This window comes from Podarcis gaigeae (genome assembly GCF_964106915.1).
Source record: "Podarcis gaigeae genome assembly, chromosome: 13".
Taxonomy (NCBI): Eukaryota; Metazoa; Chordata; class Lepidosauria; order Squamata; family Lacertidae; genus Podarcis; species Podarcis gaigeae.
The window spans coordinates 54,149,834-54,176,996 of record NC_139689.1 but is presented as its reverse complement, the minus strand read 5'-3'; the positions used below and the strand labels follow the sequence as shown (position 1 = coordinate 54,176,996).

General features: G+C 42.6%; 1 protein-coding gene across 4 annotated transcripts in view; it reads right to left on the bottom strand.

Annotated features, from left to right (window-relative positions):
• The window catches only part of EPB41L4B (erythrocyte membrane protein band 4.1 like 4B), a 143,265-nt gene continuing 116,102 nt past the window's right edge, over window positions 1–27,163 (bottom strand). The window contains exons 22-26 of one of the 4 annotated variants that reach the window (XM_083709277.1): window positions 25,984–26,061; window positions 25,174–25,227; window positions 14,921–14,989; window positions 8,314–8,480; window positions 1–5,066 (exon numbers count right to left, since the gene is read on the bottom strand). In XM_083709277.1, the coding sequence (XP_083565403.1) occupies window positions 4,997–5,066; window positions 8,314–8,480; window positions 14,921–14,989; window positions 25,174–25,227; window positions 25,984–26,061 (438 nt within the window). In that variant the 3' untranslated portion in view covers window positions 1–4,996. The remainder of the gene's footprint in view (window positions 5,067–8,313; window positions 8,481–14,920; window positions 14,990–25,173; window positions 25,228–25,983; window positions 26,062–27,163) is intronic. The other 3 variants (XM_083709279.1, XM_083709278.1, XM_083709280.1) reach the window with 3 other exon arrangements.

The following is a 27,163-nucleotide window of genomic DNA, read 5'->3' as shown; positions in this document are numbered from 1 at the left end:
TTTAATTTTCAGTTCTTTTATTGCAGGCATGAATACAGGAACAGGTAAACAGTTCAGCCACAAAAAGCCTCCCTCAAGGCATGGTTCACTAACATATGCCATAAAGTGCTGCTTCTGTTCCAGGCTGCTGATCAGTTGGTCCCATGCTGGTGTAAGTTACCTGGCTCTGCAGCAGAATCTCCCCGAGATGTCTCCCTTCTCCCAACATTCTGGGATTCATTAACAGCGCTCAAAATTACAAAAACACACATTAGGGGCTGATCATGCATGCAAAACAACAAATCAGTCTCAATATACTTATTGCAAACTCCTTGAGCATCAGGACATTAAAAAAAAAGGAAACAGCAATATTCCACTGTATAAGTATAAACTCTCTGTTAACCAGGGGAAATAGCAAGAAATATATGAAAATGAGCCTCCAGAAACAAAAATATATATTTGGCTGGCACATTTAACTTTGTTTTGTTGGTCACATGTAGCTGGGAGAACATAAATTTCTCTTAACATAAAATTTAAAACAGAAACCTAATGCCAGAATAATAAGTTTAAAACTTACATGGAACATATCCTGATGCTGATTTAGAACTTTGCACAAGGTTTACAAAGGCAGTGTCTGTTCATTTCATGAGATCCAATGCCAGACCATACAGGGAAAATTACAGTCCTTTGGCTCCCAGTGAAAATTGGAGAATCCCTTTTACATTGTTTCTCTTGTTGCAACTTTTTAAACAATTCAAGAAGGTGCACCCCAATTAAGCAAATTCATTAGGGTCTGCCAGTAAAATATTGGGAATATTTTATTTACATAAAAAACACCCCACACCACCACCTCAAAAACCCCTACCCTGGAATAATAGATTGATCTCATTGCCTGGCATAAGCCGTTATGAAAAAGCCCTTCTTAGTTGAATGAGCATCTTATGACTCATGGCTCATGCAAATATGGATCAGGGTTCAATTATCTATCATGGGCATAGGATACTGTGATTTACAGAACAGTGCACCCATTGCCTTGGGACTACTGCAAGCAGCTCTGAATAGTGGTAAGAATATTGGCAAACACCAGACGATAGAGAATCTGACTATGATATAATATGCTTCCTGTGGGAGGGGAAAGAAGCAAACGGAGGTGCATTGTGCTGTGATTCCCATCCCAGAAACCTGTGGATGCTCCTGAAACTCTGCAAGATATCACAGATAAACAAGCTAACACATGTCAGATTGTGGGAAGGGAAAATAAACGGGACTTAACAGGAAAATACTGTGCACAATATTTCTAGACTCAAAAAGTCTCCCACAATGAAACAAGTGGAAATGCAATTCTTTAAAAAGAAACTGAAGATGGATTTCCAAGTCCTGAGCGTCCTTCCAAACAGGCTAGATTCAGCCCTGATAAAACTGAACTTGGGCTGCTATAGAGGCCTCAGGGAGTGCAAATTTGCAATAGCTTCCACCAGAGCTGCCAACTGCAGTCCATTCAATATGGGCAAGTCTCACATGGCTCATCGGCACGACTCTTTTGCCAGCCCCAAAGCAAGTTCTCCTGGGTGATTCTCAAAGAACGAGCTTTATGACTTGTGATGTATGCAGTCAGTCAGTGAGGCATCTGATGTGACATTTGATCAATGGGAGTCTCTGTTAGTAACTCAAAACCCTCTCGACTACATGCAGAATTAAGCCTGCTTGGCTGATAAGGAGTTTCTAGTCCCTAAAAGACTGGAAATGAAAATTTCCCAGTCACTTGTTCAACTCTTTCAGAGCATGTGTAAAAAGATGCGTAATGATAATGTTTTATCAAAACTTCTGTTCTGCAATTTCAGACAGAAAAGTGATTATATACAAGGAGCACAGTGCTTTGGCGGAAAGTCAAATATTTAGCATCTATCAGAAAGGCTGTCACTATTGTAATGTTCATTCAGTCTTGGTATCTGTCTGCCAGGCAAATGTGGCTGTTATCCACTAGGCATAGTCCTTTTCCCCTGGGTCATTCCAGATCAAGGGAGCCAACATTATCACCTCATGTCATTCAATTTTCTGCATAATTTGTACGCTTGTTGAATGATCAAAACTAAGTTTAAATCTGAAATTTTAGCTTTTTATCTCATCCTGTTTGTGATTTATGAGTGTTTGAAATTTCAAAAATTGACCATTTTGAACTACACAAAAACCTTAAAAGCTCAGACCAGCATTGAGATACGTCAAAACTAAAGACGCCAATCTCTTCAGAACCTCATGGGCTTTAGTATGATATATCACAAGATGGACTTACTTTAAAATTTAAATTTAAGTTACAAAATTTTTAAAAGTGATTAAAAAATTAATATGATTAACCAGTTTTAAAAAGATTGCTTTCATTATTTAATATTTCTAAGATCTACCTGCAAAACTTCAACTTGGGATCTCAACAGGGTCATATTGGAAAAAATGCTTTGTACATACATGTCTGCCTCATTGGGTTCTATATGGGATAAATGGGTCTTCATGCAGTAAAATATAACAGAAGAAACAAGACTTCAAACTATAATATCCGTTACTTCAGGCATTTCTTTAGAAAGTTATGCAATTAAAAGGTATCTGAAATGCTAGTCAGGCTTTTCTTTTGAAAATGTGTTCCAAAGCAGAGTGATAGAATTACTGCTTTGAAAGAATTATTGTTAGTAATTCATTTCATGAACATTAAAACAAAATTCATATAAAACAAAATTATGTCCCAATAATGTAGACATGTATGTACAAAATATTTTTTCCAGTGTGATCCCATTGAGATCCCAGTATGAAATTTCACAGGTAGATCTTAGAAATATTAAATAATCAATACAATCTTTTTGAATTTCTTAAATCATATTAATTTTTAATCACTTTTTAAAATTTAAAATTTTGTAATTTAAATTCTAAAGCAAGTCCATCTTGTGACATATTATATTAAAGCCCATGAGGTTCTAAAGAGACTGGTGTTTTTAGTTTTGACGTATCTCAATGTTGGTCTGAGCTTTTAAGGTTTTTGTGTAGGCCAAAATGGTCAATTTTTTGAAATTTCAAACCCTCATAACTCACAAATGGGATGAGATAAAAAAGCTAAAAAAAAATAGATTCAAACTTATTTTTGATCATTCAACAAGCGTACAAATTATTAAGAAAATTGGATGACATGAGGGGGGAAAGTTGGATCACTTGATATGGAATGACTCCCCCTCTCTATTGTGTGCTTTTGTGTAGGAGGAGTAATGCTTATTTAACAGAGTTCAGACATACAGCAGTTTAATATAGCAAGTGGCAACACCTATTTAATACAGTTCAGGCATACAGGAGTTTAGGAGACGCTTTACATTATTGGTGCCTATTTTGAAATTTATTTAGGTACCATAAATCACAGAAGCCCTCCCAACACTTATGCCATTTTCTTTTTATCACAAGTTCTTCATCAGTAGATTTTCAAAAGATATTCAGTTTTAACTCCTTACCCTAGTGTGAAAAACCTGAACCTGTTCTACTTATCGGCTGTCACCAAGGTTTGGGTAACCCGGTGCTTGTTGGACTACCAGAATAGTTGTTGATGTTAAGAGTACCAAGAAAAAGAGTTATATCTGAAACAGAAAAACAGAGTTACCAGACCATATAAAGCAAAAATTTCTCTAACTGATGACTAACGGTAGTTTCAGAATTGAACTACACTTTTAGGCACTGCTTAAAATTGGGAAGACAAAGTTTTCTAAGAAACTTGACCTTGAATAGTGTATGTTCTTTAAGGCCTTAATATTCACCAGCACTTACATACATGCTTAACTTATATGCATGTAAGAATTTCAAATGTGGTTTTCCATGGTATGTCATGTAATTTCAGAGGACAGCCTTGCCTTGCCCTCTGCGGTACATTATAAAGGCCTTTGGCTGTGCACAATAAATCGATTGAAGTTGAAATTTGCATGCAGAAGTTTGCAGATTAGAATTTCACTTAAAAATCTAATTTTCAATTTTATTTGGTATGATAACATGGGGATCAATGGAAGCAAACTGGAATAACTGAAAATTGTATTATTTTAATATAAAATTGAATTAACAAGGTTTTTATTTCCTGAAAGTGTAGGCGGGTTTGTGCATTTCCTCCTTGTGTGATATTGAAGTTTGGAATTTTAAAAAAGCAGCTTTTATTTTTCTATGGAGACTAACAGTCCTAGGGTAAGATGGAATCACAACTCCTCCCCACCCTTCCCCTGCCACCATGTAGAAGTATTATATAACAAACAGCCATTATTTGTTTAAAAAACAAAACAAATGAACAACAGCAGACTGCTGCAATTTTCAGGTCTACAAAATGACCTTTTGTATATGCTATCAAAATATTCTGCATAATATTTATCCCTGTGCAGTTATTAACATATATACAGAATATTGTTTCTTAGTAGAAAGCAATATACATATAGGAGAAATCTAGGAGAAAAAGAACACCGTGTGTGTGTGTGTGTGTGTGTGTGTGTGTATTCCTCAGTGTTCCTCTTCATTCCTGATTTACCAAAATTTGCCTCAACTTGATTTTGTAGTTTTTAAAAATCCTAACATTCAGCAGAAATAAAAGACAGACAGAATCATAGACTGGGATCTGAAGAGAGGCTTAGGTTCAGGGAGGGGCTGGTCCCAGTCCATTTGAGTCCCTCTTACAAACAGCTCTTGAAACTACTCTCTGTTTGAAAAGCTGTTTGCCATGCGGAAGAGAGAGGGGCTGCTGTCTGAGGTAAAAGACTGAATTCTTTTTAGTGGTATAGTGGTATAGAACCACTAGTTTGATGGTTCTTTGGATCCTCGCCAGAGTAACAAATATACAAAGAAAATCCTTGAATTAACTCTTTTAGCCAACTGATTAATCCAGGATTGTAATATATCATATTGTAATGATACATTATGTTGCGCACGCACACACACACAAGCAAGGGAATGTAAACAGACGGAAGGCACGAAAAGGCCCCAATCCATTCTCTGAATGAGACAGAAGTGAGAAGTTTCATAATTCTGTCATCAGCAGTCTTTTCATCAACTTTTCTCGCTCAAGTTCCCGCCTTAGAGTCTCAGCACTGTGGAATTAATGAACACACAAAGCATTTATGGGCAGAAGATGCTGCATATTTCTGTTAAAATAATTAACATTCCAGTAACACCAACCACAGAGAAAGGTAGCTTTTTGATCAAGAAAAACATCCTGAAAATATTCCACTACGTAAGAAGAAATGTGACTCACATTGTGAGTTTAGTAACACCCAATCAAATCTCTTTCAGCAGCTTCTTCCCCCTGAGGTCGCTAATGATCTACTGAGCTAGAGTAAACCTAGAGCATAAACTAACAGGGTTGTATTCAGTGGGAACTTTGTGCATAGGTCTTCAAGCGCTGCTTACCCCCATTTTGGATGGGTGACAACTGCAGCTTCTTGCAGTCCTGCACCATCCCTGGGGGGCCAGATCATGCAGCCAGATGTTAACCCCCCAGCTGGCTGCATTGCATTATGGGATTGCCTGTCAAATCTCTTGATTCAAATTCAAGAGCCTCACTGGTGGGCCATGAGTCAGACGTTCCCACTTGGCTCCCTCAGTGACAATAAAAGCCGATCACGTCAGTGACCCTCAGCACGGTCAGCAGAAGAGCCGCCAACCCCCCCCCCCCCCCAAGTTAGGCTACAGTGCTTTTGTTTAACCATCTTTTGCTTTCTAGGTCAATGTCAATTGTATTAAGTCTAACCATATTTATTTTACAGGTAGGTTCTAACAATGTTTTTCTTTCTTGTACTGCCTGACCTTGCTATGGATACCAATGGTTGCCGTATTTGGAGCTGAGTTAGACTCCGTTTGCAGGTTTTGCCTTCCCCATAGCAAAATGTCACATAGCAAAATGGGTGAATTGGTGCATCAACCTGAGTGGAACCTGCAACCTACTTGGGGTACCCCATTAACGGGGTCTTGGTGGAAGTCTCTGTCCAGTAGCCAAGTGTGGGGCAGACAGGTCATAGAGCTTCCAGCGGCAGCCTGAAGACTGATCTGGTTTCTGATCAATAGTATGCCCCACTTCCTTATGACTGTTCCTGTAGTGTGAAGGAAATCTATATGCAGGGGGACTTTCTAGTTCACTTTATGGCCTATTAGACTCTTGGAATTTAATTTTTGCTAGAGTTTGCATATAGAAGTGTTGGTATGAACAGAGGAGAGCAAGAAGAGAGAGGCAGAGATGTGTTATCATTGAAGAGGAAATGGCAGTGGAGAAACCTATGAAACAGAGGTAAAAACAAGCTAAAGTGGCTCAGAGAAGCAAAGAAACTGAAAAGGGTTGAAGGACTCAACAAGGAAACAAGGTGGGTATGACAATAGGAGGGAATTGAGAAAGAGTGGTCCAGAAAAGGACTAGCTAGCCAGTCACTCCTCCGAGGAAGAAAGCAGACAAAGGCTTCTGGGGTCAATTACCTCACTGGTGGAACAAAGAATAGGAATACAGTGGTACCTCGGGTTAAGTACTTAATTCGTTCTGGAGGTCCGTACTTAACCTGAAACTGTTCTTAACCTGAAGCACCACTTTAGCTAATGGGGCCTCCCGCTGCTGCCGGAGCACAATTTCTGTTCTCATCCTGAAGCAAAGTTCTTAACCTGAAGCAATATTTCTGGGTTAGCAGAGTCTGTAACCTGAAGTGTATGTAACCTGAAGCATACGTAACCCGAGGTACCACTGTACATAGAAAGAGCAACAAAGGGTTTTCTATGATGAGATGCAGCCACTTAGGAAAGTGATGCTAAGATGGGGAATTAGCAGGGGCTCCTTGGGCACAGACATCTCTTTCAGTCCTGGAAAGCTTCAGCTGCTGAGGAAGAGAAATCTGGATCAGGAATGGCTTGACCATTTGCTACCACACCATTTTCTCTTCTCTGCAGCTGCTGTTTGGCCTTCCACAGAAATGTTTGTGTACAAGGCAAATAGTAGCTGTTGGGTTGGCAGCAACTTTCATTAGAAAAATTGGGTGGGAGTGAAAGGTTAAGCTACCCTCCCTGTTTGCCATAGGCCCAATCTAGAAAAAGTCCTTCTGCAGTTGCAATGCACCCATTTGTCCTATCATCTTTTAAACATGAGACCATTTTTGGATGCCAGTGTGCAGGCAAGTGTGAAAGACTCACCACTAGCTATCCCTGGAGAAACCTTGGGGCTCTGAGGACCCCGAGACTCGCAATGAGGCAAGTCTCATAGCTATCTATTCATTTGGGGTTCTGGCTCCCCCCCCCCCATATAACCCCTGACAATCTACCTCTGCAACAGGGCCGCCCTTGGCAGGAAAAGAACAGGATTCCTCCCCCCTGATGTTCACAATACTTCACAAATAATATAAGGCTACTTCTAGAAAATGACACAGAAGAAGGGATGACATATATCTAGCTAGTGCAGTTCCAAGTACTTGGCATAAGTTACCATACACTGTGGAGAGAAGGATATTGTGCCAGGCAGGTCACAGGAAAGGAAATGAGGTGGCAAGAATTCTGGAAGGATAAGAGGCAGCGGGTGAGAAAAGGTGTAGTTTGAGGGGGAAAGAAACCTTCAGTGCCTCAGGTGAAGGGAATTGGGCAAGCAAACATCTCAGGGAGGGATTATATCTGGGTAGAAGAGATGGGGCATTTTAAAAGTTAGAATGAGAAATATCAGCAGGAGAGCACTGAGACAGATCAGAAATCCATATAAGGATTTAAGGAGGGTTAGAGGAGAAACAAGAAAGGTGTGGCACTAAATTGCAGGTAGAACTGAGTGGACCAATGTGAGAAGTTGGAAGAAAAGAGAGGCAAAGATTTCAATAGTTTGAGAGTCATTTAGAATGCAAATCAAAGAGGCTTCACCAAGACAGAGAAGAAGGGCTGTACTTTTGTGTAATGTTGTAAAGGGATAGGTTAATATGGGAAAGTGTGGCAGTTGTGGGCATTTTGAAGGGTTACTGCTACAGTAAATACTGATTAATACCCATTTGTATGGAAGATTTTCATTGACATGGAAACACTCCCCTGATTTAACATCTTCACACCATCCCTTATCAGTTTTCTCAGCCGACAGGTTGTCATAGCAACTTAAATATAATTAAGCATGAATATTCTGAAGAAGAGACCATGGCTGATGAGGGCTTGAGCATGTGGGAAGCCCAGGCAAAACAGCAGCGCCTTCCCTCTTCCTTCCCTGCCCCCAGGCTCTTGCTTTGCTTCCTCGACCCACATCTGAAAACTGGCCCCATGAGACACGCTTATTGACTGGTGAAAGACTTCAGAAAGAAAGCCACATAATACTTCCGTGGAATGGTTGAACAGTACCTGTCTGCCAGAGAAATTGGTTTGTGAGATGAATAGATGGTCTGCACTGTTGGCGTCGGAAAGGTTCCCACCAGAGACTTTGTCACAGATGTTGGGGCAACTGGTGATAACATCTTTGGAGATGACTGTACTACACAGCATTGTTGCTTGTTGTCTATGAATTCTGCCTACAAATGAACATAAAAGAAAAAATAGGTTTGTTGTATCTTTCCCTGTTCCCATTTCATCCACACATTTGATATCAGCAATGGTCTTTTAAAAAAGGGCGCAGCTAGATGTCAAAAGGCCATTGAGCCAAAAAACTATGATCATAATGATTGTGAGGAAGAGGACGATCCAGATTTTTAGGCAAAGGTTCCTCAGCATAGTGCACTTGTTGAGGATAAAAGTCAAGTTCATTAGTTTTTACAAACCTCTACGAGTTCTAGGGGGGACGCGGGTGGCGCTGTGGGTAAAAGCCTCAGCGCCTAGGGCTTGCCGATCGAAAGGTTGGCGGTTCGAATCCCCGCGGCGGGGTGCGCTCCCGTTGCTCGGTCCCAGCGCCTGCCAACCTAGCAGTTCGAAAGCACCCCCGGGTGCAAGTAGATAAATAGGGACCGCTTACTAGCGGGAAGGTAAACGGCGTTTCCGTGTGCAGCTCTGGCTCGCCAGAGCAGCGATGTCACGCTGGCCACGTGACCCGGAAGTGTCTCCGGACAGCGCTGGCCCCTGGCCTCTTAAGTGAGATGGGCGCACAACCCCAGAGTCTGTCAAGACTGGCCCGTACGGGCAGGGGTACCTTTACCTTTACCTTACAGAGTTCTAAGTATAAAGTCTCTCCTAAATTCTGTAATAATTTCTGACACTTTTAACTGACAATTTTGTCAGGCTTAATACTGATTTCCTCAAACCACCTGCTACAATGAACCCTAGGAGAAAGATGCTATGGGTGATAGTCAACTACCCTGTTTTACTCAGAGTAGACCCATTGAAATGATTGACATGAGCCAGAGAGGCCCATTGATTTCAATAGATCTACTATGAGTGAAACATAGTTGACTACCACACCCTATATCAACATGTAGAATTTGAAATTTCAGACTACTAATAAACAGTGTTATTTATGGTACGACGTTGGGAATGTATGGGGGCAGCACTGGGGGCCTGGGACTCAGGGTCTGCATGACTGGGCATCTGGTGAGGGTCCATACTCCAGCAGGGGCTGGCTGACGAGGCTGGCTTGCTCTCCTGGCCATTGCAACCTGCTTGTTCGTCTGCCTCTCAAGTTTGGCCCAGACAACGGTGGTGCGGAAAAAGAGCAGACGTTGCTGCTGCTGCTGCTGCTTCCTTGCTCATTGTCACTCTGCCTGGCAGTGGAGCAAGTGGAAACAGCAATGAGGAAGAGGAGCAGCAGCAACTGGCGATAAGGACAGTGAAGAGGGAGACTTGCCGAGAGAGAAGGGCCCTTGGCAGGTGGCCGACCCAAAAGCCTTCTAAACTCTGGATCCAGCAATGGTGCCACTTTTAAGAGCCAGCACCTTGGGGGTAGGGGGAGGGTGTTCCAATGGGCAATGTGGAGGCGTTCTTGCAGATGGCACACCCAGGTGACAGCAGCTGAGCTGCAAGCCCAATGGCAGCTTTCCACACCCTTGACGTGCTCAAGGAGCTTCTGCTGTTTTATCTGAACAAGGCCAAGATATTCTCTCTGCTCTTCACACCTTATTCCAAAGTATATCAAATGCTGAAGTTGGCCAATGTCAAAGGAGAGGGAAATCTGAAATTGTGGGGCACATGCACAAACACATATATGCATGCATGGCCAAGCAACCCTTTTGCTCCCAAGGGCACATTGGGTGGTGGGGACTCAGCACTCACAGATGTATGCGGTACAGACATATAAAAGCACACGCCTGCTCACCCTCGCAGACACACACACACACACAGAGAGAGAGAAACAAAGGCAGGTGTGCAATGGGCAGGGATACTTTGTGCCTTCCCTCACGACTGGTGCTGGGAAGAGTTGAGGAGTGAGTGTGCTGATCCTACCAGCAATCCCATCGCGTATCTCCCCCTACTCCTCAGCTGATTAGTGCTGGCAATTGCACTTCTCTCAGCCTGTTTGGTGGGCTGAGGAGAGCATGGTTGGAATGAGAAGGAAGACACAAGGAGAGAGTCATTCCCATGTAACTTCCTAATCATGTAAATCACGTTCCCACAGTCAGCCCTGTAGGGTTCAGCTGCCTTGCTGTAATGAGAAGCGAGAAACTGATGATGTAGTTCTGGATACTTACTGATCTGACAGTGATTACAATAAATGTACAGTAATTGCAATTGATGAATGTTTCAGAAAAGCCAGCAACCAGTAACTGTTAAAAAAAAACCCATCCCAGATTGTTTTGGGTTTTTTAGTGATCATCTGTGCAATCCCACATATGTGTGCTGTGCAAGGAAGATTGTTTGTGGATTTCTAGAGCTAGGTTAGCATTTTGACCGGAAACCCAGCTCCATGCATATGCTCAAGCGGGGGGACATGGTTCCTGTCTTCCTGCTCAGTTCCTAACAGACTGTAGCCCTGCAAACACAGAGCAAAAGCAGGACAACAACGCCACCTGCAGCAGGAAAGGAGGGCTTCCAACCGGATGATCAATACTTACCACAAGCCCACCCAGCTGGGCTACAGAGTTCCCAATCAGGCTCTCTTTATGATGTCTGTTGGACAGCAAGCAGGTGCAGTTTGGAGGGAACAGCTTCCTGGGCCAAACTGGGACGTATGCCAAGTCTAATTTGGCCCATTGGCCAGAAGCTCTCCATCCCTGGGTTTGAAGTTCTAGCCATGGAGTCTGAATTTATTTATTTATTACACAGAGTCTCAGTCTAAATATGGAACGTAGGAGGGTAGCAGACTGTCAAAGCAGTCTTTACCAAGTGCCATGAAGGCTGCTCCTGGGATTGCCAGGGTGCAGAAATATACAATGTTTGATTCAACACTTCTGAAAACATAAGATATGCTGCCTTTATCTGTCCCCACCCTTAGGTGAAACACACAGGTTCCTTGGTAGGTGGGAAACAGATGCAAAGAGGAACTGTGCAGTTTTTATATTAATAAAGCTGGGCATTAATTTTAGGTGATGTATTGGATTGAAAAAGGTCAGTGGAAGCCAAATTGGAAGCCAACCTAGATAGCTTTGCCCAGTGGCTGAAGGAAATGCTCCCTTGGATAATCAAGTTCCATCATAAGATAGAACAAGATACTCTTTCTCCATTTTGGGATCCTGCTGTTGAACAACTAAACTCAGTATCCAAGTCACGCCAAAAAACAAAGCTATACCTCTTACATCATCATATAAAGAGACTCAGCAGAGGAAAATGTAAGTACCATGTTACAGACTGTAAAGCAACTACATGGTATTGTGGAAGAAATCAAGCCCAAACACACAATGGCATTCATACGCTATGTCTCAGACACATTACTCTCACATTACTGCTTACCAGTGTGCTCCCACTACTAGTTTCGGAAGCTGCATTGACACCATGTTAGCCACAGTCCATAGCGATCCTGTTGTTTCATGACAAATACTGCTGTGTGGTGCATTTCCCCCCAAAATCAGCCACAGCTCAAGTAGAAAACTCAAACCACATCCCTTTCATATTTAAGAATGGTGTGATCATTTGAAACAGCCATCATGCATGTGCAGATTAGTGCGCACACACCACACAGACGACAGCTTTGTGAATGGAAATTCAAGGTGGGCTGTTGCAGAGGCCCCCCTGCCCCCTCTAAAACACTCTGGAAATGTGTCTTGAAATGCGGCAGGGGGAAACTATTTTGCTGTGTTTTAAGCTCCTAATGTGAACATGCCCTCCGTGTCCTATAGTGTTCTCATTATAATCCTTGAGGCCAGAGCTGATCTAGGCAGATTAAGAGATAAAGCAGGAGAAGAAACCAGGGTGTGTTTTTGCCACCAGAAAGCAGAGACACCTGAAAAAGAACTATTTAATTTGGAAAACTGAGCAGCAGAAACATCTAAACAGACAAAGAAGAAGTCAAGGTTATAACAGATGAGTCCACATATGAAGTATACTATAGGATGGAGGGGGGGCACCTACAAGCTGCATAACATAACAAGCAGCCAGGTATTGACTTCAGCACAAAGGACAAGATTATTCTAGCAGATGGAAAATCAGAATCACAGAGATTATGTTGCAAAACACCACCAAAGCGGACAGATCAGATTTTCATGAAATATGTCTTCTTTGTCCCAGGCTAAGAGGGAAACCCTCTGTGAGGGAAATGCCTTGTTAGCAACTGTCTCATAGTGTACTTGCTCCAATATAACTGGACTCAAAGGTGTGCGTTACTTGCTGGATCGGTGCCTTAGCTTGCTTAGGCAGGCTGTTAAGACTCTTGATCCTTTTTGCCTATGTACCATCATGGGTGCAGCCAGGATTTATTGGGGGGCATTATCCTGGGGGGCAGAACTGAGTTATCTGTGATGGAATTGGTCAGTTAGTTAAGATGGGGGGACAACTGCCCCCTGGCTACCATCCTGATTTCAGCATTAAGTATTTTGGCGGGAACTATACTCTGAGTTCCTCACGCTCCAGTGAGAGTCAGGACAGCTGCCACCAATCTTTCAGTATAATCACTAAAAAAAATGCCCTCCCTAGTTAGGTGCTTTTGCCTCCTTCATTATTAATTTTCAGGATGAACTTGTAAACAGCCTTGGCAGCTGAAGAAAAAGTGACTGAGATACAGTGGGAAAAGTGATATAGAGAATAATCCATGTGAAATTGCAACGGTCAGTAATTAAAGATAAAAAGGTAAACTGGCTACGTGGGCACTGATTGGGCTGGAGTTGCCTCCAATAGTCCACCATCCTAGAAGCAAGGGAGAAAGACCTAATCAACGCCTGCCTAGTTTGAGCTCTGAGAATGCAGCCACTGTGGGAGTGCAGGAACCACCTTGAGCATAGCTGAGCATAGCTTGGGCTTCCCACCAAAGTGTTAGCCTGGCTCTATGAAGTTCTGGTGACATCATATGCAGGCACAGAGATAATATGTGAAACTGCTCAGAGGCCATGAAGAAAAACGAGAAGAAGAGCTGTTCCTCTCTTTATAAACCCAGTTCTTAAAGGAATATAAGATGAACATAGAAGAAAAAACCCATGCTGATTTTTTAAAAATTTGCTCTTTAAGAACAACAATGTTATAAAAGAAAAGCACAACAGCTTTTTGTATAAGCCAAAAATGAGGCACTTTAAATAAAGAAGCATTGAAAGGATATATACACATATTGGCAACCAAATGTGACTAAGCATGAGAGCAAAACATTCAGACTGAGAAGCTGAATTGCAGGATCTGTCCATCCTTTAAGTACAGTTTAGCAGGGGTTATAAAGTGCTGTTGAGCATACAACAATTTGGGTGTTAAGAAAACTGAAAGAGAAAGTCCCCAGTACTGGACTTCATGTATAATATATTATCAGATATGTATACATACCATCATACATAATGGTATCTGTTTGCCATTCAAAGTTGCTTAAAATAAAGCTGGGTTGAAATAGAAGGTAAAAATCCCAACCTTCACCTGTGTGCAGTGATTTTTCACACCACTTTGAAAAAGCAGGTGGAACTGTTTGTGAAAGGAGAGGTGTCAAGGGAAGAGGCAGCAGCAGCACCGCTCCCCCCGACAAGACAAACCAGCTGACATCCAGCCAGGCCTAATTGATTGGCTGGGGCCAAATGTAGATCACGTGCCCATTGAGATGTGCATCCAAATCATATTCATTCATTTGATTTGATTTTTATAATTTCTGTCCTGCCACATGAAACATAATTAAAAACAGCACTATTACAGAAAAAGGAACCAAGATAAAACACAGAGCAACAATATGAGCCAGGTTTAAGCTTTGCTTGAAAATACAACAGGGAGAAGCCTTGTGTGATTTAAACGGTCTTTCACATGTTCACAACCATCTGATGTCTAGACTGAAGTCACTGGTGTGTGTGTGTGTGTGTGTGTGTGTGTGTGTGTGTGTGTGTGTGTGAAATGAAGCTCAGAAAGGCCTGGGAAACAAGGTTTTTAGCCAGTGGGCTTATGTGGGAGATGTCAGTTCTTAAGGTAGTCTGGTTCCAAGCTGTTTAACACATCTGAGGGCGCATCCCACTGAAAGTAATGCAGTGCAGATGAGTCCCATACTCAGATCCAAATGCAAATGCCATTTTGTGCTGCATTACATTCAGTGGAATACGCATCCTTATCCATATTGTGCCCCAACTAGCCATGCAAAACTGCATGAGGTTTGAGTTAGATAAGTGTGAAAGTCTTGCTAGGGGAGACAAAACCACCCCATCACGGCATCGGCCCTGATGTTTCAGCATAGTACTGCCATAAACTGAAGAAAAGAACATGGCCACGTGCAGTTATTAGAAATGGCTAAAGTTGTGGAGATGTTGCCCCTTACATTGGATAAGATGGGATTGCACCTCTATGCTACAGAACCACACGTGCGTATCTGTATCTTTCTTCATGGCTGCAGACTGTTGAAGGAGCAGGAAGGTTCTCTGGCAACCATGGCCATAGTCATGTTAATGTTAAATGCAGTTTTTCAGTTGCATTTTCTACTTACAGAAAACTGTGGTAGTGTTGGAAAAGGATCGAAAAAGGGTTTGGATGTAGCAGCAGGGAATGCCTTTATCTTTAAGGAAGATAAAGAGAAAGATGTTACTTTCAGAACACACAAACAAAATGAAGTGAAGCACTGCAAGCTCCAGCATTATGTCCGACATACCAGAATGGTTTATAATAGCACACAAATTAACTCTCGCACCCTGACACACATGCAAAAGCTAATGGTGGGGATTCAAAGGTTCACAGAAAGAGAAGGTGGACTGCTTTTATTCATGCAACCTGTTTGAGAATCACTCCTTGAAGTACACATTATATACGCCAGAATTGTAAACAGTTTTGATCTGCTCAAGAATAATAACAATATTTTAACATACCAGGAAGGTCTGCAAATCTTGTCATGCTACAAACCTGTTTTCACTTATTTTAGTTAGGAAAAAAAGAGTGCAGAAGGCAGGCTCTCATAATGCTAGAACTCCTGGCCACCCAATGAAGCTGATTCTTGGGAGGTTCAGGGTGGATAAAAGGAAAGCACTTATTTACACAGCACATAGTTAAACTATGGAACTCACTTCCACAACAGGCAGTGATGACCACCAACCTAGATGGCTATAAAAATGGATTAGATAAATTCATGGAGGAGGAGAGGGCTCTCGCTGGCTCCCAGCCCCAGGGGCCAGACTCTGCCTCTGAATCCCAGCTGCTAGAAAGCACAGTAGGAGACAGCTGCTCTTGTGCTCGTGTTCTGCTTGCAGGTTTCCCACAGCTTCTGGTTGGTCATTGTGAGAACAGGATGCTGGATTAGGCCCTGCAGGTCCTCTTCTTCTATTCTTATGAGTCAGACCTGGAATGGTCCCTTCTCATAAGAGGAAAAGTGAGGGAAAGACTTACAAATGCACATATCTAGCATTTACCATTGTGGTGTTACAAATACAGTCCTTTTCAGTGTTTTGTACTGTAACAAATGACTTCAACCTCAGCCAAACTATAAGATTTATATATCAAAGCTCCTTGACCAGAACATGCAGGATTGAGTCTAAGAGCCATAAATCCAGAAAAAGGATGCAGTTGGCAGATTTATACATGAACTCCACCCTCAGCTGAAAATACAGGTTAACACAAGAAAAAGTGACTCAACACTTTGCTTCAAAGATGGAGAACCTGAGCCCTCCAGATAGCATTGGACTCCAACTCCCATCAACCCCAGTTGCCATGGCCAATGGTCAGGGAAGATGAGAATTCTATTTGATCAAAATTTGGAGGGACGCAGGTTTACGTGGCAATTTTGTTTGCCATGAGAACACTGTTGCTATCCCAGTGTTTCCTCAAGTATATAATCTCTGTGCAAGTGCTTAAACAACTCTGATTGGAATGAGGTTCCTAGGTGTTTACACACAAAGACTTTATCAACATAAATGGTTATTCAGGCTTTGCATGTTTGCTGAAGGAAACAAGTGTGTCCCTGCCCACAGCAAACATAAAGATCTTGTGAAAGCATGTTTTTTGTTATTTCACATTAAGTTAAGTACTGTGAGAGGCCCTTCTTAATATTACCTTCAGCCCAACTTCAACTCAATGCCAACACTTCTTTGGGCACACAGAGATGCCCCAATGCCCCTACATTAGTGCAGATCACCTGTTGGGATTAAGAAGGATATTAAATAGGGGTGGGCATCAACCATTTCAATGCTTCAGGGGCGAAAGCAAGATTCCACTTTGGAGGTTGCTCAATTCAGCTCATGTGGAAACAAACCTTTGTTTCTTCCCCATTAACTATTATGGAAAAATAAAAAAATGACATTGCCAGAACTGGATCAGATTTGCAAGCATATTAGTGCCTTCTGAGTGGATATCTGCCAAATTACAAATAGGTCCATGGGGTTTTTTTGGGTATTTTTTTTTTTTTTTTGCAGTGGGCACCTTTATATTTATGACTTAAAAGGAACTGTCCTATAACTTTTAATTGTTTAGCAAAATTGCATAGAATTTGCAGGTATTTGCCAAATGTCCAATGAACAGCAGTACTGCTTTCTTGGTAAGGGCAGCCTTTCTGTTTCGAAGTGGTTTAAAAAGGATTCACTTACCGTAATCCTTAGTCCTAGAAAGTTAAAGGCAAGATTTGAATTAGGAACTCATTGGTTCATAGCTTGGGGGGGGGGTTCTCTCTCTGCCACTTTATGATCTTTACACCACCTTTTTAATTGCATCCCATGTGAGTTAGCAGTGGTCGGAATCTCATGGAACACAAGCTCTCTGACACTTTCACTGCTTTAGTAAAGGGATTTGAAAATCAGTGCCTGTAGTTTAACTAAACGTGGTCTTTGAAGAAATAAACATACTAAGTAGAAAGTGAATTCAATGAGTTCCTAATTCAAATCTTGCCATTAACTTGATTTTTGAATCTGCAGATAATCCACACATTTTCTTTGTCGTTCTTTTGAAAGGACAATTTAATTGCAATACATACAATACCTTATTTCTATTGTAATCACCATCTTTTAAGCTGATTTATGAGTGGAGGCATCCTGAGGGAGCCGACACTGGGAAGTGAGCACACACTCTGAACAAAAAGGGAAAAACAAGCACCCAATGAACCCTCCCTCCAACAGTCTCTTTACCAGCACTGCTCCACAAGAGGTAAGCCCACCTGAGATGACACTCTTGCAAGGCATTCCTCCAACCTTTCCCCACAGTGGCCGTCTTTTCAGATCAGGTGAAATATTATTCAGATCAGAGTGAGCTAACCTCCCAAATGCTTGCTTCATCCAGTCTGTTCCTTCTCCTCTAAGGATTCACCCTCCCCTGCTGAGATGGACATCAGGTGCACTAGGCGAAGGGAAGCAGCTGAGCCATTAATTCATGCAGAGACCACTCACCTTGATCAAGCGAACCACTGATGCAGACATGACATCAGTGATGGAAAGCAGGGGAACTGTACTGCAATTATTTTTAACAGATCACATAGCCCAAGACACAGCAATAAATAGCAAAGCCCAGCTGTACACATATACAGTCATCCCTCACAGCTGAAATTTCTATGAAGTCAGATGATTGAAGCTTAAATTGCTGGTTTTGGACTGACTTTAGAATAAGGATTGTGGAGGAGCAAGAATAACTTTAAAAAGTAAGGTGTCCCGTTTAAGGTCTTGTGGGGGAAGGGGAAGTGGCTAAGAGTGTATTTATTAATGTGTCAGTTGGCAACTTGAGGTTGTTACCACTCTGAACAATGCTTTGGAAAGCATTCAATATCCACAGCCTGTTGCAAGTGACCCCCAGGTTTCCTGAAAGATCGCAATCTCCCTTTATGAATCTTTCTAGGTGCCAAGATCTTCAGGTGAGAACCTTATCTCGGTCCCATCAGCGTCAGAGGCAGTGTTAATGGTGACACAGAGAGAGCCTTTTCTGGGGCTGCTCCCAGATTGTGGAATTGCCTCCCAAGAGGCCTTTGAAAATCCACTGGGCTCCCATCACGGCAACTGCTGTTTTAATGCTGCTTCTAATGTGTTCTCTTATATTTTGACCTGTTGTTATTATAACTGTATTTTTAAAATGTTGTGAGCTGCCTTGAGTTCCAACTTTGGAGAAAGGTGGGATATAAGTACACTGTAGCTTTTGTGATTTCAGGAAAATGGGGAACATGTGCAACAATATGTATAACCCATTCTCAGGTTTTAATAGACTTATTGTTTCTGTTTTTTGTCTTGATGAAAATTATGTTTTATATTTATGATTTTTGTCCTACAAAATTGTAACAGTGAGAAAATGGGTAGCATATACTGGATGCGCAGTCGTTGTTTCTCCACCACAGTAGGAGCAAAAGTGCACTTTGGCCTCTTATTCAAAACTTCTACCTCCAAAATTTTTTTTATTAGGAGTCAGAAATTCAGCAGCATTTCTCCTGCCTTTTTTATCAATAAGAAATTAACTTCCACTAATATTTTTCATTGTTGGATGAATTAGCAATGCAGCAGCTGTGGCGCTGGTGCAAGGAGTCATTTCAGAGTCTAGGCAACAGGATAGCATCACCCAACTACCATATTTTGTCTGATAAATGCACATGCTGGAAAGAAAACCTATCATCATGTAGTGGACTCCTAAGTACAATGACCACTCCCTGCATAAAAACGGGGGGCACCCTTTGCGTGGACGCGCACAGCCCCTGGATCTGGAGCGGCTCCATCAGCATAGGCTTGACTTCGCCTTCCCTCAGGTGGGATACCTGGAGGTCTCCGCCTACCTCAGTCAGTTGTCCAATCCCACCTGGGGGAAGCGTTGCCAAGGAGACCAGGCCAGGTAGGGGAGGGACTACCTGCCCACACAATAGAGGGAGGATCTTACCTGGGAATCCTCACTTGGCTCCAGAGCTTCTCCCACCCTACCCACCCTCAGTTAATGTCTTATTTTGCAGGTTAACTTTTCTTCACAGGCTTTGCAGGTTAACTTTTCTTCACAGGTATGCGGGCGCTGCTACGTTAAGGTTGCTGTTAAAGGGCCAGAAAGGAATTCCCCTGCATTGGCAGGTTTTGCCTTTCCCGTAGCAAAACGTCACAACTTTGGCGGTATCAGGCCTTGGGCGGAATCCTTTTGTCCATCTTCCTCTTTGCGGCGGCGATACCAGGGTTCCCCGTTAAAGGGGTTTTCTGAAGGGAGGCTTTGACTGTACGCCGAAAGGTCGTCATTGCTCTCCCCTGCAGTGGCGGCGTAACGGGGGCGGCTATCTCTGCTTGAACATATGTTCTCCAGAGCCGGCCCATCCCCCCCCACACTGGATAACCCTGAAGCTCCCTAGGTCCCCGGCTGGGGACTGGGGAGGGAGAACGCCCAATGCCTGAACCAAGGTCTACCCACATTTGAAATTTAATAAAGTTGTGGCCAATTTAATCCCATAGCACGTTGTCTTGAGTCGTTATTCTAATGACAGGGGGGGACTGCTCGGGATCTGGGGGACTCCGCCTGTCCACACAATTATAACTACCGTAATTACAATCAGGAAATGAGAAATCATGGTTTCCATGGGTGAGAAAAGAGGATTGCATCTATACTGTATATAAACAGAGCTGGATATTAGGTATTTAACACACATGTGAATGCATATTTAAAAGCACATTGGACTCCATATCCCATTTAGAGCAATACAGTGCAGACAGACTGTATCTTCTCTTGGATGTATACAGTGGTAACCTTGGTGTATGAACTTAATCCGTTCCTGAAGTCCGTTCTTAAACCAAACCCATTCTTAAACCAAAGTGTGCCTTCTCTAATGAGGCCTCCCGCCGCCAGTGCCCTTCCACCATTCGGCTTCCATTCGTAGATCGAGGTAAAGTTCACAAACCGGAACACTACTTCCAGTTTTGCGGAGTTCATAAACCGAATAGTTCGTAAACAGGACTGTTTCTAAACCGAGGTGCCACTGTAGTTAGCATTGCATAGAATCTGTATTATCTTTATATCCATGGCTTCCAACCCAACTAGTAATATGTTTCCATAACCTTGTTTACACAAGGAGTTCCTTAGCTGGATAACCACAATTATCTTTAATTTTTGCAATGTCAGTGAATGCAAATTAGCAGTGATTCATTTTGCTAGACTTACCATCATTTCCCAAATAAAATGCATTTTTTCATTCTTCCAGATTATACTTTTCACCACATCATACTGGTTTATCAAGAGAATGGAACGTGCTGTTCTCTGAAGAAAGCATGACTGCATACTTTCGATAGGAGCATTATCTCATCCTATTTTCACACACGGGGGAGCAGACACACACATTTCTAGAGACAAAGCCACAATAAATGTTCATGGCAATCATTATATAAGTTAATGCAGTGTGTGCTGTTTGTAGCCCGGGATCTGTGCATTTCCTGATTCTTAAGGAGCTGAGGGGGTTTTCCATGTAATATGCAATGCCATATGCAATGGCACAGATATCCATCAGGTATAGAGCAACAAGCAGCTTTTATAAACTAGAAACCAGAGCTCTAAATCTACAATGGGAAAAAAACCACAATCTGAGACACTGATGTGCATTGATTGTTTTGCTATTAGCCATACAGAATCTAATTAAGAAGCTGCAATTTTAAAGGATGCTTCATCGGTGAGAGGCACTTCACAGAAACTCCATAGAAGAGATGAAGAAATCTGCCGTGACACAAATGAAGCGAGTGAGAATGAGCCTCTATGTTCCAATAATTTTGCTCCCTCCAGTATGGTCCTTTATGATACAGTGGAAGCTTTTATTGAAAAGGGCTGGTAAGGGCAAATTGCCCATTATGCATGAGTGATAGAATCAGTGTCTGCAGAAAGAGATGGAGAAACAAAGGAATGCATTGGACAAACTGTTTGCAAGGTCAAGAAAGCATTCCGTCCATATAATTATACAGTGATGGACCAATACGATGATGTTGCAGTCAGCAGATGTCACTGAAGGGTTGCTTGCTTGCTTTTTTCTAATGAATTTTGTGGGAATGAGGAACTTCAGAGTGGTTGATCTCCTTCCTTGCCTTTAATCCCACAGATCATATGGCAGAAAAATGTTTGTTGCCAAGTACACTCTCAACAGGGAGCTGTAATCAATCATTGCTGAGTCTACCTGTATGATGGACATGTTTCAAAACGTGTTTCCCTCAGGAACCGGCTGCGTGTTATGCACCACTGGGCACAGAAAAGCTTCCTTTTGCTTTTGACTTTTTTTAAAAGGAAAAGCAGCTTCAGATGGATCAGTTTAGCAGATGGGGAGGCAAACCAAGGCCTGGGGGCCAGATCCGGCCCAGTCGTCTTCTCAATCCTGCCCGTGGACGGTCCGGGAATCAGCGTGTTTTTACATGAGTAGTATGTGTGCTTTTATTTAAAATGCATCTCTGGGTTATTTGTGGGGCATAGGAATTCGTTCACCCCCCCCAAAAAAAAATATAGTCCAATTCCCCACAAGGTCTGAGGGACACTGGACCGGCCGCCTGCTGAAAAGGTTTGCTGACCCCTGGTTTAGCATGAAGAAATGGTGAGGTAGCAATTGGCCCTTTCTGCATCCAAGTGTTTCTGTTCCCCAAACTGTATCCTCAAGCTTTTCTAGGAAAAGCTACGGTAACGGGGATTGAACTTGCACATTTTGTACATGCATACAGGCTGTCCCAGGTTACTTTGGGAGGAAGGGTACGCTGTAAATTGATGAATGAAGTGGATTGAATCTAAAATGCCCTTTATTAAACAGCCTTGGCCCAGTATACTTGAAGGAGAGTCTGCACTCCCATCACTCAGCCCAGACACTGGGGTCTTCCTCTGAGGGTCTTCTGCTAGTTCCCTCACTGCGAGAAGTCAAGTTACAGGGAACCAGGCAGAGGGCCTTCTTGGCAGTGGCACCCTCCCTGTGAAGCACCCTTGCATCAGATGTCAAAGAGATGAAGAATTACATAACTTTTAGAAAACACCTGAAGGCAGCCCTGTATTGGGAGGTTTTTAATGCTTGATGTTTTTATTATGTTTTTAGATATGCTGTAAACAGGGACGCAGGTGGCACTGTGGGTTAAAGCCTCAGCGCCTAGGACTTGCCGATTGAAAGGTCGGCGGTTCGAATCCCTGCGGCGGGGTGCGCTCCCGCTGCTCGGTCCCAGCGCCTGCCAACCTAGCAGTTCAAAAGCACCTCCGGGTGCAAGTAGATAAATAGGGACCGCTTACCAGCGGGAAGGTAAACGGTGTTTCCATGTGCGGCTCTGGCTCACCAGAGCAGCGATGTCACGCTGGCCACGTGACCCAGAAGTGTCTCCGGACAGCGCTGGCCCCTGGCCTCTTGAGTGAGATGGGCGCACAACCCCAGAGTCTGTCAAGACTGGCCCGTACGGGCAGGGGTACCTTTACCTTTACCTTAGATATGCTGTAAGCCACCCAGAGTGGCTGGGAAAACCAAGCCAGACAGGTGGGGTATAAATAATAAAAATTATTATTATTATTATTATTATTATTATTATTAGGCTGAAAACCTTCTCCACATATAGAAGGGCTGCTTCTGACTTAGCAAAAGAGCACTATATGATAAAATGGACCAACTCTGACTTCCATTTCTGTTCTGCACCAGGAATAGACGACTCCCTCAACATTGCAGGGAAACACAGACGGAAATTAAGAGAATGATGGGGGTAAAAGTATCATTTGGTATTTGAATAATTGTATTAATTGGGTATGAATTGGTATTGTTACAATTGGGCTATTATTGGATTAATGTTGGAAAACTAATAAAAATGTATTTGGCTCTAAAAAAAAGAGGACCAACTCTAAAGTTGGAGTTAGATTTGTCCTAGTTCTTCTGTAAGAGTCTGTAAAATTAGCATGAATGCAATTTGTACGATGCAATTGCATTTTGAAGTCTGGGGCTTTGCAAAGGCAGGGCTTGCAGTTCAGCTGTGGCACTGGCTTTATTTGCACTCCCTTGCTTGCATCACTGAGGTAGTTTGTATTTATATATATATATACTATATAATCAAAGGGAGATAATGATTTATTTATTTTTAAACCAACTGCTTTTAAAGCTGTTGTGGAGAAAATGTGTGTGTTTGTGTGGGGGTGAAACTTAAGTGGATTTACTTTTTGGAGTTACCTCCTTCAGGACACCTCTCTGAACTCAGAAGCATTAAACAAGTGTCCCCGTTTGGGACAAGGGGCTTGAAAGGCATGCTTGGAAAATACTAGTTATCTGGATCCATTTTAGTATGGCTTCAGGCCTGGTTATGGCGTGAAACCTGTCTTGGTTGACCTGGCTGGTGACATTTGTTGGGAGAGATGAGGGAGGGACTGAACCTCTGCTCATTCTTTCAGTACTGTTAACCAATGTAGATTTCAGGAGCAACTCAGAGAGGTGGGGATTAGGGGCACTGTACTTCAGTAGTTCTCCTCATAATTCCAGTGCCATTTCCTAGAAAGTAGTATTGGTGGGCCACTGAACAGCTTTCTGTCTTGTCCTCTATGCTCTTTAGCATCTATCTGAAACTGCTATGAGTTGTCATCAGGAGATCTGGAACAAGGTGCCACCAATATATGAATGCAGTTCAGCTCTCTCTCTATTCCAACAGAATCAGGTGAAAGGTTCAGGTACTAGAATGCTTGGAGATGGTGATGGGCTGGCTGGATGTGCAGCAATAAAGTGAAAATGAAACTTGGAAGGAGCATTACATGTTCTTGTTCTCAAGTGTGGGAGCTATACCAGGTTCACCAGCTAGGGCCCTTCTCCGAGATGAATTGGCCACTGTAAGCCATACTGCAGTCACCTCCAGATCAGTCTGTTGCAATGCACTCTACATGGGACTGCCCTTGAAGGCAATTAATAAATTTCAAATGATCCGAAAGGCAGCAGCCAGATTACTGGCTGGGATTCCATTTAGAACTCATATCATCCTTATTTTAAAACAGCTGCACCAGCTGCCAATTCCTTCCTTCCTTCCTTCCTTCCTTCCTTCCTTCCTTCCTCCCTCCCTCCCTCCCTCCCTCCCTCCCTCCCTCCCTCCCTTCCTTCCTTCCTTCCTTCTAGCATTGGTGGTCTGTTTCATGGATCAGCATGGGATGCATGGTTACTCCTCTCACAGCACCAGCATCGTTTCCCAGCACCCAGGTAGCCAAGGAGGCTCCTCCTGCTTTGAGCCCTACAGTCTGGTCTGCACACAATGGGGAAATTAAGAGAAAATTAACCCAAGTTAGCGAGTGTTGGGCCCCTTAGGCTTAAACTCAAGCACACTTACTGCTGGATAACCTTGGTTCTTGTGAAATTAGGAATACACTGCCCGTGATTTATATTACAAACCTCTTGAATGTAGAGAGAAATTAAAGCAAAATGGCAGTTATCTGGTGAAGGCTTTAAAGAAAACTAAGAGAGGGTGGTGGTTAAAGCAGAGTTTTAATCATCAGGGCTCTCCCTGCCCCGCACACCAGCTCCTCCAAGCACCCACTCGTGCTGCCTCCTCTTATCCCAATTTCCATCTTCCACCGCCTTGCACATGCCATGCCATATCCCCTTATCTGTCCATTTGTCTGCATTGCTTTGCTTGCATCCTTAGTGTAAGCGTGGATGGTACAAACTAGGGGCGGGGGGGGGGGAAGGGTCAGTCAAATGTTGAGTGGAATGTACACGGCTCCTTTTATTATTTGCTTATGAAGTCAAAGTCACTGACTCTCAAAAATGAAACTTGCAGTATTTTGGAACAAGGAACAAGGAACACCAGTCCATGAAATTAATAGGCATTCCAAAAGAGCTGCTTGCAAATACAGACATACCAGAATTGCGTAGTGCAATGCACAGCCTGATGGTATCCCACAGAGGAAATGATTCTAAGTTTAAAAAAAAAGCAGACATTAACAAGGTGGCAATTACTACTTGGTCTGGTTGTGAACATGGAGATGGAGGCTGCAAAGATGAAGACATGGTCAAAAGTTGTAGTTTATGGCATTTGTTTTATGACCACTCACTCTTGGCAACATTCTTAATAGCCCAAGATTCTGTCACAGGCCTAAAATAAGACAATATATATGCTTACGAATTAATTGTGTGACTCCTTCTTACTTGAAAAATAAATCAAAAAGCAATTGTCTTCAGGGTGTGCATGTGTGTGAGCAAAATCAAGAATGCCGTTCACAAAATTATTTTTCCCTGTGGAGTGGTTTCAGTGAAAGCCCCAGCCCCTCCCCCTCCCCAGAAGCTATTTTCTCCAGGAGAGAATCTACCATTGGTGACGGGACTGTGGGCAAAGGCAAGTACAAACTTTAAAATTCAGAACAACCGTAGTGTCCTGTTATAAAAAAATCAAGAAGTAAATGATTACAAAAATCATATCAGATCACTAGAATGATACAATTTCCTCCTGGCTTGACAGTATACAAGCATTTGTCAGCAGTTTCTTAAGCTGGTTTCAAATAAATAGATCAGGAATCTCTACAGGTTTAGTATAATTTATGAAAGCCAGAATCACAACAGAACTAAGATTGTGTTCTGAATTATTACAACATAAGCATTGTAGCTTTTTCCCGTGCAGATTTAAGAAATTCTTTGAGACATAACTTCCAGGGCTGCAAAATGAAATCATTTACCATCGGCGTGGCTTCCGTGAAATCCATGAGCAGATCTCCAGGTGCCAAGGCAAAGGTCCCTCCAGGATCTGCAGGGCTCTGAAGCACAGTAAAAATTCAGGAAGTGTTAATGGAGTTGAATTGTAAAAAATAATAATTTCATTTGAGAAGATGAACTGCAGGAAAGCTAAATTCTATACTGTATTCACTAGCAGTGTCAGAACCACAACAATAACTGAGCGCATTTCTCAACTCTTCTTTGGCCTCCCAATTCAGGCGCAAAATAAAGCCTAGCTCAGCCACCACAGTCCTCCTTATCCCTGACCCATGCAATACAGTGGGGCTCTGGGGTCTTGTGTGAACCCCCATCCAAAGATTTCAGTGCTCCTCCTGCTCTTGCACGTGTTGTGGAATAGCTTCTTTTTTAAATACTGTTTTAAAATATTTATTTTCATGGTACAGAAGATAAATTTCGAGAAAACAGTTGTGACAACAGTAAACAACAAATAACTTGTCCTGATGAAATTACAGACTTTTATCAGGCCATGTGTTAAAGTTTCATTTGATTACTCTAAGAGATCATGCCGCATTTTCCCATGAGGGCTGGGTGGATTTCTGCCACTGCCTGAAGAATTTATGGATTCAATAAACACTTGCCATATAAGAGGAATATGGATTGTGTTTGCCCTTTGCTGCTCTCACCTGGCATGTTAGTTTCTCAGCCAGTGCCATTGACTGTACTCTTGTTATTCCAACACCTGTTTTCCAACATCTGGCTGTCTCTGTATGAACAGCAGTCAATAGAAAGGCTAAGAGGTCATCTTTGGAATAATCAGGAGGAGGCAGGATCCTAAGCCCAGGTAGTGCTAGTGCAGGAGACATTTCCATGGTTTCCTTGTATATCCAGCTTATTTCTTTGAAGGGTTTGATGATGTCTCAACACCACCACATATGGAAATATGTACCTTTGACTGCACATCCCCTCCAACAATTGGGATTGACTTCCTTACATATTTGGGACAGCCTCACCAGTGTATAATGCCACTATGCAGAATTTTTTTAATGAGGCTTCCCTTATTTTTGCAGAAACTATTTGCACATCTAGGTCCATTTCCCATGGCATTTTTGTGAACAATATTGCCATACTCTATCCCAAGTTTCTGAGTGCTTCCACTTCATCCATCAGTCCCTCCCTGTCAGT